Source organism: Ovis aries, chromosome 1 (genome assembly GCF_016772045.2).
Source record: "Ovis aries strain OAR_USU_Benz2616 breed Rambouillet chromosome 1, ARS-UI_Ramb_v3.0, whole genome shotgun sequence".
NCBI classification, from domain to species: domain Eukaryota; kingdom Metazoa; phylum Chordata; class Mammalia; order Artiodactyla; family Bovidae; genus Ovis; species Ovis aries.
In genome coordinates, this window is record NC_056054.1 from 238,291,167 (window position 1) to 238,303,792 (window position 12,626).

Below are 12,626 nucleotides of genomic sequence, written 5' to 3' on the forward strand. Positions count from 1 at the left end.
TTTTAAAAAAGTGAAGCTTTTCTGAAAGCCAAGAAATACTTCTTTAATTAATATATAAACTTTTTACTTATTAAAAAAAGTAACCTTTTTTCTTCAGGGGGAAGAATCCAAACACATTCTTTCCTCCTTCTTCTATGTAACCCTCTTTCTTTGTGAAATTATCAACCAGGCTATCTTTGTTTCTAGTAATTTCTTGATAGTATTTAATTTGCCATTTAGCTCTTTTCTGGAATTAATACATACAAAAATTTCTCATTCATAGGCATGTAGCTCCTTCAACTAAAATGATGTGACAGGGTCACATAATCCCCAGGTTATATACAAAAGCAAAAATTTAGTGGAAATCTTAACTGTCAAAAAAGTTTGGTTTTAAGAAGCTCTTACAGTTTTTTTCCCACTATTTTCAAAGTATATTCTTTCTATTTTAATTTTTCTCCCTCCACTGACCAAAACAAATTAATTTTATGAGTCAGAGAACAAAAATATATACTATTAATAATTCAGAATTTCTTTCTCTTGTGCTAACTTGCACAGATTCAGAAAGCAGGATGGGTTGAGGTCACTTCTTTTTTTCAATCTTGTGTAAGAAAAATTTCAATTGAGAGAGAACAAATTTTAAGACTAATATATCCTTTTTAAAAAATCTAAAGACAAAAATAGTAAATAGGGCTCAATTTGTTATATATTTTTACTAAATAACAATGCAACAAAAATGTTTAAATATTAAGCACAGCACAGCACATAAGTGGCATAAGGGAAGCACAGAAATATTTATCCTTTGAAAAAGTATCTACTTCCCTGAGTGCCTAATCATTTCGTGACTATATAGTTGGACAGACTTAGCGACTGAGAACAAGCCCATACATTAGGTGTATATTAGGACAGTACACCTAATGTATAGTCTTGGGTTTGTGGTCAGTCACTAAGTCATGTCCAACTCTTTTTGACCCTATAGACTGCAACCTGCCAGGCTCCTCTGTCCATGGGATTTCCCAGGCAAGAATACTGCTGCAGGTTGCCGTTTCTTCCTCCAAGGGATCTTCCTGACTCCAAGATCAAACCTGTGTCTCCTGCATTGGCAGGCAGATTCTCTACCACTGAGCCACCTGTAAAGTACCTTTCTATTAATATCAGTAATTTTGTTGTTCATTCTTAGAGTAACTTGATTCCTCAACATCATCACAGAAACTCATGTCATTAATAAATGCTCTCTCCTGAGCTCTGAAACACTTTATAGTAGATTAGAATCTGACCAATACTCGAACCACAATTTTGCATCAGAGGTAAGAATCTAATGGTCCAAGGACAAGTGTGTTTTGTTTGATCAGTGGTGTCTTAAAAAAATTGAGGCATTTCATACAAGCATCCAGACTTGTTCTGTCTTGAAAAATCAAACATTTTGGCAAACTGGGCCTAAAAATCTCCTGTGGAAACAAAATGCTACTGTTGTGCAGTTGCTATGGCCTTTAAAGAGGGAATGTTCTCTCTCTTTCACCCCTCCCTACCACTCACCACTGTCTCACACTACCAGCCTAGCTTGAAAGGCATTTGAATTTGAGCCCACACTCTACAGCCAGTTAAGTCACACCCACTCATCTTTCCCAAGATTTTACATTAATTACTTTGCCAAGTTAACAACCTTTCACCATCTTCAGCAGCAGGTCCTCCACAATTTCTACCCTAGAGTTTATATCTTCTAATCAGACACCAAGTAACACAAAAACATGCATGAGAAAAAGATCTAGGGCATAAAGAAAGGATATATGGATACCAGGGGGGGAAGAAGGGGAGGGATGAATTGGGAGATTGGGTTTGACATATACACTACTGACACTATGTATTAAATAGATAACAAATGAGAACCTACTGTATGGCACAGGGAACTCTACTCAGTGCTCTGTGGTGACCTAAATGGGAAGGAAGCTTTTAAAAAAGAGGGAATATATATATATATACACATATAGCTGATTCACTTTACTGAACAGCAAAAACACACACAACATTGTAAAGCAATTATACTTCAATAAAAATTAACAAGTAAATTTAAAAAAAGAAAAGATCTAGGGAACTCTGCATTGAAAAATCTTTTCCTACCAAAGTAGTAAAACTCTACTTACCAGTTTGGAATTGGTGACTGGTTTATTTCTTAAAGCTGGGGGTCTATAAGCTGTTGCAACTTTAGGTTCTTCACTAGGCACATCACTTGGAACTACTTGGTAAGTTATTGCCTTTTCTGGAAATATTCCATCTAAGAATGGCTGCCAAGAAACCTGCCATAATTCTGCATTTGATGGTACATCATACTTGTGCAAGACAGAGCCCGTATAATGCCAAATCTTGTACCCATTATTAACACGTAACCGTGGAGCACACGTGGCTGTTAAAATATGCTCACCATCTGGGCACCAAGCAAAATATGTAGAATCAGAGGCCACTGGTTTAGAGATAAGTTTGTACTTTTTAACATCCCACACTTCCATTTGTCCCCTCAGATTCCCAAAACCAGCTAGTACTAATATATGTCCATGAGGGCTGTAGTAAGCCGCATTACGAGGGCCAGTTCCAAAGTCAAACACAGGATCGCACTTCAGGTTGAAAACTGTCGCTTTGGCAGGCATGAAACCATACACGGCACAAAACTCAGTAGAACTAGAATTCCAAACCACATCATAGATGGGGCCGTTTTTTGCTGGAAAAAGAAGATAAAATCTGTTAGTGATAAAGAATTATAAACAGGAATATAATATTTAGTAGCACAAGTTATAATCATACAATACTCATAAACAAGTCAAATAAGAAAAATCCAAAACTTTCACAGTGTGATAAAATTAAGATTTTTTACATGACATTCTGTGGAAATTGATGTAGAACTATAAATTTATTTAAGAACCCCTAATAAATCTCAATTTCTTTTAAACATTTTGGCAATTTGGACTCATAGAAGCATCAGCTATTATTATTATTAAACTATTGATAGTTTTCCTTGAGAGAGGAAATACATGTATATAGCAATAAAAACACAAACTATATAAAAAGACATGCCTCAAAAATAAGCCTCTCTGGTGGTTCAGTGGTAAAGAACTCGCCTGCCAATTCAGGAGATGTGGGTTCCATCCCTGGGTCAGAAAGAGCCCCTGGAGAAGGAAATGGCAACCCACTCCAGTACACTTGCCTAGAAAATCCCATTGACACAGGAGCCTAGCATGCTACAGCCCGTGGGGTCGCAAAAGAGTCAGACACAACTTAGAGACTGAACAATGACACAGACAACCAATCCTCTATCATATTTCCTGCATATTATTTCGGAATATTTTTGTTGAAATTAAGCATCTCTCCCTTAAATACATAAATGCACACACACAAAAAAAAGTTTTAAACCTTTCTTGTTTCATTTAATACTCCTATATTGGAAATTTTTCCATAAAAGCACATTGAGCTTTGCCTCATTCAGTTGCACTGTGTTCCATTACAAACCCTGTATTTACTTTCCATTTGTGTAAATGTACACAAATAACACCTGTAAGAGAGAAACTGCCTGGTCAAAGGACATATAAATTTACTTGATAATGTACACTGAAATGCCCTTTAAAGAAGTTGCACCAATTTATACTACCAATAATTTTTGATAGCAAAGACTTTTCTCTCACTCTCACTCACTGTTTCATATTTTTATCTTTGCCAACCTACTAAGTGGAAAACTGTGTCTTGTTTTCCTTTATTATAAGCTAAGCACCTTTTAATACACTTACACATAATCTTATTTCTTTTTTTAGTGTCCTGTAATAGTCCTGTGGACTATTTTTTACTGTCCTATATCTATTTTTCTTTCCTATTATTGGTCTTTGTTATACTTAATATACTATCAAAATTCATCTTTTCTCATACTCATCCCTTTTCTAAAAATATTTTTCCCTAATTTATTGTTTGTTTTGCTTAATTTATGGACTCGTTTCTTCCCCTAATGTAGAAATCTAAAATTTCATATACTCAGACTTATCACTTTCCCCATATGACTTCTGTCGTGTTTAGAAAGTCTTATTCTACTTTAAGATTAGCAGAAAATTCTCCCGCATTTTCTTCTAGTTCTGTAGTTTTAGACATACTTTTTTGGCCCAGACAGAACTCATTTTGGTAAACAAGTAGTAGCAAAACCTTTTTGTTACAAATAGCCAACTGTCCCCAAACCATGTATTAAAAGAGCAGTATTTTTACCCATGATTCAAATGCTGACTTAAGTCAATGGCTACAGAAGTATGGATCTATTTCTGAATCCTGTTGTTTTCCACTGATTTATCTGCCTATCCATAACACGAACCAAACTGTCTTCATCACAATTGTTTTACATCTTGATAGTATCAAAATCCCTCTTTCCTTATTCTTTTTTTACAAAGTTTTCAAACCCTTGTTGCATGTTTACATTTTGATACCAACTTTGGAACGAGCCTATCTAGTTGTAAAAAAAGAAAATCCACTGGCATTCCAATTTAATTTTTAGATCAGTTTGGAGAGAAATGACATCTTTGTAAAATTCTTACAAAAGGTTAGTTTGCCCTTCATTAGTTTTAGTTTTCTTCCCATCAGCCCTATATATTTCTTGTTTTTTTTATTGCCATATATGGAATCTTTCCTTCCATTATGTTTTATAAGAGGATGCTGTTTATACTGTGACAATTGTATGAGCTGAAGTGATTTGCTTTTCACCTTTCAAAACTGTATACTTATTCTTTTGATCAGGAACACTGACTAGGTCTTTCAGAATGTTCAATAATAGTAGAAAGTGCATGGGTGGGAGTCATCCTTGTTTGGTTCCTGCCTTCAATGGGAATACATACGTTTTTAAAAGAAAGTTTACCTTACCCTTACATGTTTAATTCAAAATAAAAAAGATTACTGAGTTGTAGGAATTTTAAAACTATTAAGTTACTTTAACTCCTTGAAACAAAGTATGAAGTGGTTAACACTCTTCAGTTCTGAAGACAATGCTAAACCCACTAGATCAACTTGCTGTCATAGTGAGTTAAATAAGCTCCCAAAGAGCTAATACAGTAGAATTACCTCACTCAGCCAGTTCCCTACTCAACTTACAGCAAAACTAAATTAACTAATTGGATTCTGTCAAAATAGAGTATGTTTGGGGATGAGTTAAATTCCTTAATGAAGATAAATTTTATCTTAAAGGTTGTTAAAATATGTGAGTTCTATCACTTGATCAACAACTTAGATGTGGACTTCCCTGCTGGTCTGGTGGTTAAGAATTTGCCTTGCAATGCAGGGAAAGTGGGTTCAATCCCTGGTCAAGGAACTAAGATCACACATGCTGTGGAGCTACTAAGCCCATGTGCCCAACTACTGAGCCTGCAAGCCACAATTAGAGAGTCTGTGTGCTGCAGCTAAGACCTGACACAACTAAAAAAAAAAACCAAAAAACTTAGATGATAACATTTTTATGGCACAGTATTTTTGACTATCATCGATTCTACCAAAGGAAGACTACTGGAACACTCACGTAATTGCACCACAGCACTTTCTCCATTTGTTGCAATGTAGTGCAGCGTCTGTTCCCCATAGTAGGAAGCTCCTGTCTTGTCAACATCTGTACTAGCTATTACCAACACAGCAGTAGCTAAAAGGATAAAAACTGTAATTAGGTTTGAAACATAAATTAACCTAATGTTGATAAGAAAAGCATTAAAAAGTATAATAGACCATATGTAAATTTTCAATAAATAAGCACTGGTAACTTTTCCTTTTTCTATACACACAGGAATATAAGTCTAAATTAATGCTTAACAAACAAAATGGGAGATAAAAAGATATTTATCATACCTTTTTTATTCCATAGCATTGTGACCTTATCAGCCTTAAAGAAACTTTTATTGGCTAAAGCTGCATGAGGTTCATCAAAGTTGGGGTACTGATATAATCTAACAAATGAAGGTGCACCCTTACTTCCTGGAACATAGACAGCCACCTAAGATACACAGACATAAATAAATACTTAATATATAAACTAAGATGGACATGTCTTTAAAGTCACTAAAAACTAGGAAAAGGCTTAATCTCATACCATTTCACATGAACAAACAAAAACATTAGCAATTACCTTGTACGGTTGGGGTCCAGGTGATAACACAAAATCATTAATTTTTTTCAAATGCAATTTATTTGCAATTGTGTCTAAAAAAAAAGTAAATGGTGTTAGGTTAATGAGCAAAAGCTAATAGATATCTGTCAAATTCTGAATACATCATAAAAGGTTAATGTAACTATACACAAAATGTAGTCTCATGTAGGCAAGGCAGAGCTACACAGTAGAAAAAAGCATGGGGTTAGAGCGAGATAGACCTATGCTTGAATTCCTACTCAGTCACTACTAACTGTGTGACCTTCGCCAAGTAAGAGAATCACATACTTAATTCCTAGCACACAGTGCCAGGCACAAAGTAGGTATTAAATAGGTATCAGTTCTCTTCCCTTGAACCTCTCAACTAATGTTGTCTTAGAGCCCATCTGATGGGAAAGATGACTTTAGCTTGCTACTGTAGAATGCAGATATGAAAATTTCGTAACTAACACGAATCACAGATCCATAACAATGATAATCACAACAACAATGACAATGGCTGGATATTTGCTGAATGATTGCTCTGTGCCAGGCAGTAAGAAACCATGTTATCGACACTACTGCTCTCATGGTCAGTGGGATCAAGAGCTATTTCTCTTCCTTTGTTCAAATACAGAGACCAACAGCTGTCCAAAAGTAGCCTATCCAGCTGTTAAACTGGCAGCCCCCTCCCTGCAGCATGCTCATTAAGTGGCAAGTAAGATAAAAAAGCAAACTAACCCCAAATCAGTGGGAGCAGATTAAGTCTCAAAAGCAGGAAATTTAGTCAAAAGCTAAATGACTGTGTGGATGTTATCAAAATCAGCCTGCACACCATCTCTGGTACATGTGAACAGTTTCTTATTCCCATTTTACTTTCTCAACTTACAACACGGTTATGTCCTGATAAACCCATTTTAAGTTGAAAATATCTGGTTCTATGGATGTACTATTCTCTTTTTTTTTTTTTAGTTCTCTAGAAGTTACCTTTATTGAACTTTTATCAATCTCCATTATTATATGCATTTAACTAGTATGTGAATGTGAGTCTAGAGAATAGTAACATATATACACAATGCTTTCATAACATTTTCGTTTGACTCCCCCAGACTACATTCCTAAAGTAGCATTTGTACAGATGCCTGAATGCCATTCTCAAGGGGTCTCAAGAAATATAGATGTCATGACTCCCATCATGATGATACAGTCACCAAGCCCAGGAGAAGTTAAATGAATTTGCCAAATATGCAGGGCTAAAAAGCAACCAAGTCCAGACTAAATTATGGACAATATGAGTTGAGAATCTGTTCTTTTCACTCTAGGATATTGTGCCCTTTTGAACCGAATTCTTCTAAGAGAGCAAAATAAGACACTTTGGAAAACTTCATCAACTTTCTTAGGCCTCAAAGATATTGCTGAATGTTGAAGAGCAATTGTTTACTAAATAATGCCTAGTGCTCAGCTGCTCAGCCAGGCTCCTATGTCCATGGGCTTTTCCAGGCAAGAATACTGGAGTGGATTATCACTTCCTACTCCAGAGGAGCTTCCCCACCTTGGGATTGAATCCACATCTCTTGCATCTCCTCCATTGGCAGCTGGATTCTTTACCACTAGAGCCACCTGGAAAGCTCAAATAATACCTAGATGGGTTGTTAAAAAAAAAACTCATGGTTTTCCCCCTTAGGTGCTAACTATGTATATAAATGCATTTAGTTGAAGCTTGAAAGTGAAAGTGAAGTCGCTCAGTCATGTCCTACTCTTTGCGACAATCCCATGGACTGTAGCCTACAGGGCTCTTCTGTCCATGGGATTTTCCAGGCAAGAATACTGGAGTGGGTTGCCATTTCCTTCTCCAGGTGGATGTACTATTCTCAAACTATCACCCCTGGTAGCCCAGGGAACCAGATTCTCAGTGTTAATAAAAAACAATACAGATGAAAGAAAAGAAAGAAGAAAAACAGGAGTAGAAACAATGATCAATCAACACAGTAGCAAAGAGAATCCTCTACACCCAGACTGTAGTCTCTAAATACCATTTTCCACTAAAAGAGAACAGAGTGTACTAGAGAATTGGCTGATTATAGGTATATAGCAAGAAATAAACAAGATAATCCTAGAATGACTTGTCCCACCATACAGCAAAGAAGTCATTAAAGACCAATGACAGGACAATTTAAGCATTAATAGGAATAATTTTTAAAATGGATTAATCGTATATGTTTATTAGGTTGGGGGGAGGCTAACTTGCCTAAGGGATCTAGTTGCTAGTGAAAGAATTCATTTGTTAAAAGTGATAAAGGAAAAGAATATTTATCTTGCCTTTCCGATATAAAAAGTAACACTAGATAACCAAATAGTAGAAAGGGGAATTCTCTTTACAGTGGTAGTATAAACTAACAAATGAAATGAGAAGGAGGGAAACTTTAATATCAGCAATTTCTAACCACTCATGAAATAATCGATCAAGGCACTGAATATTAGTGCCAATTAACTATACAAAATTAAAGACAATGAGACATTAGGTGCTTCTTGATAAAAAAAATACTGCCTTATGATGATGTAGTCTTATCCTCATATCTCCCAAAAAGAACTTGAAACTGACCAACTCTAGATTCAAATAGTTATTTATAGGAAATAGATGAATACGGTAAATTACAGAATAGGATACAAGAGCAAAACTTAAGTTATGGGAAGATATATAATACAAGTAACCTTGTTTCTAAAATAATAAACTGCAAGCGGAAAAAAAGAATAGAGAGGAAATCTGTATTTAAAGAAACATATATATATATCAACTGTAATATGAAAGACATTATCTAGATCTTGAGTTTTAAAAAACTTATATTTGCAATTATTAGAAATGTGAAACTGACCAGATTATTTTATAATCTGTGATAATAGTATTATGACTACCTTACTGAAATATTTACAGGTAAAATTATATGATGTTTACGATTTGCTTAAGCAGAGTAAAAGCGATGGTAGGTGAATAGATGCCTGGATGAAGAATGACTGGCAACAGGCTAATGATTACTGGGACTAGGTGTCTACTTTTGTGTTTGAGATTCTACACAACAGTTTAAAAATTCGTATCACAGAATTTCAACAGCAACTAAATTCAGTAAGAGCTATTCAAATATATTAATTTAGTAGTAATTAGATGGTAAAAATTTATTATAAAATAGTATCTTTGTGTTATAACATTTTACTAGCATTTAGACTTCAGTTACTCAAATGAATTCCTGTAACAGCAACTGTTAATATAAAAACAGTATTTAGGAGAACCATATGATGCCATATAAGGCAATAAAAACTGTACATATTTATAGTAAATAATAAAATTATTTCATAAATCTTTCCATACTAAAGTTGTTGTTTTCAAAAAAGTGAACTTCATTGTTAACATTTCGGGCACAAAGCGTTTCATCTTCTGACCAGGAAGGACACCTACAATGAAGAACAAAAATATAACTATAGCATGTTAAAGTTTATGATATTATTTACCATTTAAGGAAGAATACTTATAAACAAAGAAAGATCAAGATCTTACTCTATTACATTTCCACGTACAAAATCCTTAAAGATCTAGATTTTGATCTGACAAGTTATATTCTATATTATACCAGAAAAACAAACAATATACAAAAAAGATATTTAAAATATTTAAAAATAACTTATATCTTAAAGCACTTATTTACCAATTTTGCATTTTTTTCTGAATGAAGGACTTCAAACATGTTCCAGTTTTCACATCATAAAGTTGCAGATTGGGTATCCCAGCTGTATCATCTTTAGAAGCTGCCATAAAAACAAATTTTTTTGCAGTAACTGTGTCCTAACACCAGTAAAAAGATTTCATTCTTAGAAAAAATTTCAAAAAGATTATAAAGATCAGGTAAGAGATGCTTTAAATCAACTTTCCCCTCTAACGTAAATTACAGATTTAATCACCCATTCCTAAAGCCATGACGATATGACAGCTGTTTGAGAAGTTCAGTATTTCTGAAATGAGTCAATTACTACAGTTTTCAAAAATACTTAGGAGATTTCTTGTTTGTTAAGTCTGATGTGGTTTGCTGCTAAACAGATTAAACTGTCTTATCATGAAAGCTGTGTCTATAAGTCACACTCATGAAAAAAAGTTACATAAAACCACTCATAGTTCTCAACTGATTCTCCAATTCTCTTTTACTTACTTGGAAAACTAAGATTCATTACAGTCCATGCCTCTTGGAAGAACAAACTCAGAAGGTTTATAACCAAATAATCAACTAATTGATGCTGGGAGGGATTGGGGGCAGGAGAAGTGGACGACAGAGGATGAGATGGCTGGATGGCATCACCGACTCGATGGACGTGAGTTTGAGTGAACTCCGGGAGTTGGTGATGGACAGGGAGGCCTGGAGTGCTGTGGTTCATGGAGTCGCAAAGAGTCGGACACGACTGAGCAACTGAACTGAACTGAACATGTATTTATTCAACAATATCCACATTATTACAAAATGCTTTTTAAAGTAAGCTCTATACCAGTGCCCAATATTTTATTACTCACCTACAAAGCAGTTACATGAAACGCTCATATAAAGTATATTAGATCTTTAATTGTGCCAGAAAATGGCACACCATTTCCTGCTCTGTCATACCAGCCACATTTCTTAGATGATGTGTCTACTGTACTTCCTCTTTCATTTATGCTTATATAAAACATTTTATTTTAAAGTTCATTATTATTCTTAATTTTGAGATCTTCTTTATCCAGTGATTATTTACTTTATAAATTTTCCCTTGAGCTTTTTCTTTTCCTCTATCTCATGACAAATCTAATTTGAAATCATTTAAAGTATACTATATTTGGGGAATGCAAGATTCATTGTTTATTAAAAACATTCTTAAACACTGCTTAGTATCATAAAGATTAATTACTTTCCTATAAGGTTATAACCTCCTCTTTTTTCCCCTACTGAATTGCATTGGTCCTATCAGAATATTTTTACAATTGGAATATACTTACTAGTGTAAGGCTGCCACGTTGCCAGGACAGTGTTTTTTGGCGAGAACTCAAGGCAAACTGCCTTTGGAAGGTCAAAGGAGTGCAGCAGTCCCTTGTTAGTGACACTGATAACATTTATTCTGGTTTCAAAAGAAATACTTCAGCAATGAAATACTGTTTCACAATAGTCAGCACTATCCAAAACATTCATACTTCTTTTTAAATACAAATCACTCTAAAGTGCTCATTTTTCATAAAGATCAATTTTCAGTTAGTTCTAGAAAATATCCAATAAATAACATTAAAAAGTGTATGTTTTACTAAAAGGCCCCTATATAAGGCTGGTGCTGGGAATTAAAATAGAATTTTCAGGAAGACACAATAGATGATATCACCTTTAGCCAAAAAGGAAATAACAGGCCTTTGAGTGAACACAGTGCAAACCCAGACAAGCAAAGGAATATCAAATTCAAGAGAAAACAAAAGGTATATGTTTTAATTTGAGTAAATGGAAACTGCAGCAGCTGGGGAAATAATCAAGGAGAGTTTTGATGTCTATTAAAATCTCAGAAGCATTCTCCAAGAATTCTATAAGAATTATCATGATATGATAAAGACAAAAATGATAATAACTGTATATTAAAAAAGAAGTTTCCACTTTTGGGGAATATTTTTTACGTACTATGTTCTGTTTTAACCACTTTATGCACCTTTTAGCATTTAATCCTCACAACAATCTCATAAAAATAGATATTATCATCTCCATTTTACAAATGGTAAAACTGAAGGTTAGGAAAAAAAAAAGTGATATGATTTGATAATTTGCCCAAGATCATACTACTAAGGCTTTGAAACCCGTTTGGCCTGACTTGCTCTTGTGTAGTCCTTAGGATTAAAAAAAAAAAAAAAAGATAGTCATTCTCACTGCAGAAATTCCTTAAAGTTATTTTGTTCAACTCAAGTTTGAGAATACTGGGTTAGGATAAGCAAAAACTGCTTAAACACACTGACACACACACTTACAACTGTAGATTCTTTACAATTTACTGTAAATTACATATTTTAGAATTACATGAAGTTTTTTGTTGTTGTTGTTGTTAATAAACTTTGAAGTTATTCTTAGTTTAATGAAAGGTGTATATTTTATACACATATATTTAAGGAAAACTCAGCTACAGCTTCTGACTTAACTAACCATGGACTCAGCAAAGACTACAATCAATACACTACATCTGTTTCTCTTGCCCCAGGAACAATATGTACTGTTGTGGCTGCAGCACCTTAAGGAAATAAATACTAGAGCAAGGTATGAAAAAATATATTAAAAACATGAATGGACACAACATGTGGGGACATAGTAAAAGGATTGAGTTGAATTCAACAGAAAGCAAAGCAGAGATATGACATATAAAATAATTAATGATAATTGCCAAAGTGAAAATAAACTTAATAAACTCTAAGTTATCGGAATAAAGGATACATCAAAAAGATAATAGGCAATGAAAAGATATATAGTATATCCTATCAGATAGT

The 12,626-nt window shown here is 34.2% G+C and overlaps 1 protein-coding gene across 3 annotated transcripts in view; it reads right to left on the bottom strand.

The window, feature by feature from the left end:
• Positions 1–12,626, bottom strand: part of EIF2A (eukaryotic translation initiation factor 2A) — a 40,550-nt gene that overhangs the window by 13,363 nt on the left and 14,561 nt on the right. For all 3 annotated transcript variants that reach the window (XM_027959332.3, XM_060394851.1, XM_042235702.2), the window contains exons 4-10: positions 11,115–11,233; positions 9,802–9,901; positions 9,468–9,550; positions 6,104–6,177; positions 5,827–5,971; positions 5,507–5,623; positions 2,118–2,689 (exon numbers count right to left, since the gene is read on the bottom strand). In XM_027959332.3, coding sequence (XP_027815133.1) covers positions 2,118–2,689; positions 5,507–5,623; positions 5,827–5,971; positions 6,104–6,177; positions 9,468–9,550; positions 9,802–9,901; positions 11,115–11,233 — 1,210 coding nt within the window. The remainder of the gene's footprint in view (positions 1–2,117; positions 2,690–5,506; positions 5,624–5,826; positions 5,972–6,103; positions 6,178–9,467; positions 9,551–9,801; positions 9,902–11,114; positions 11,234–12,626) is intronic.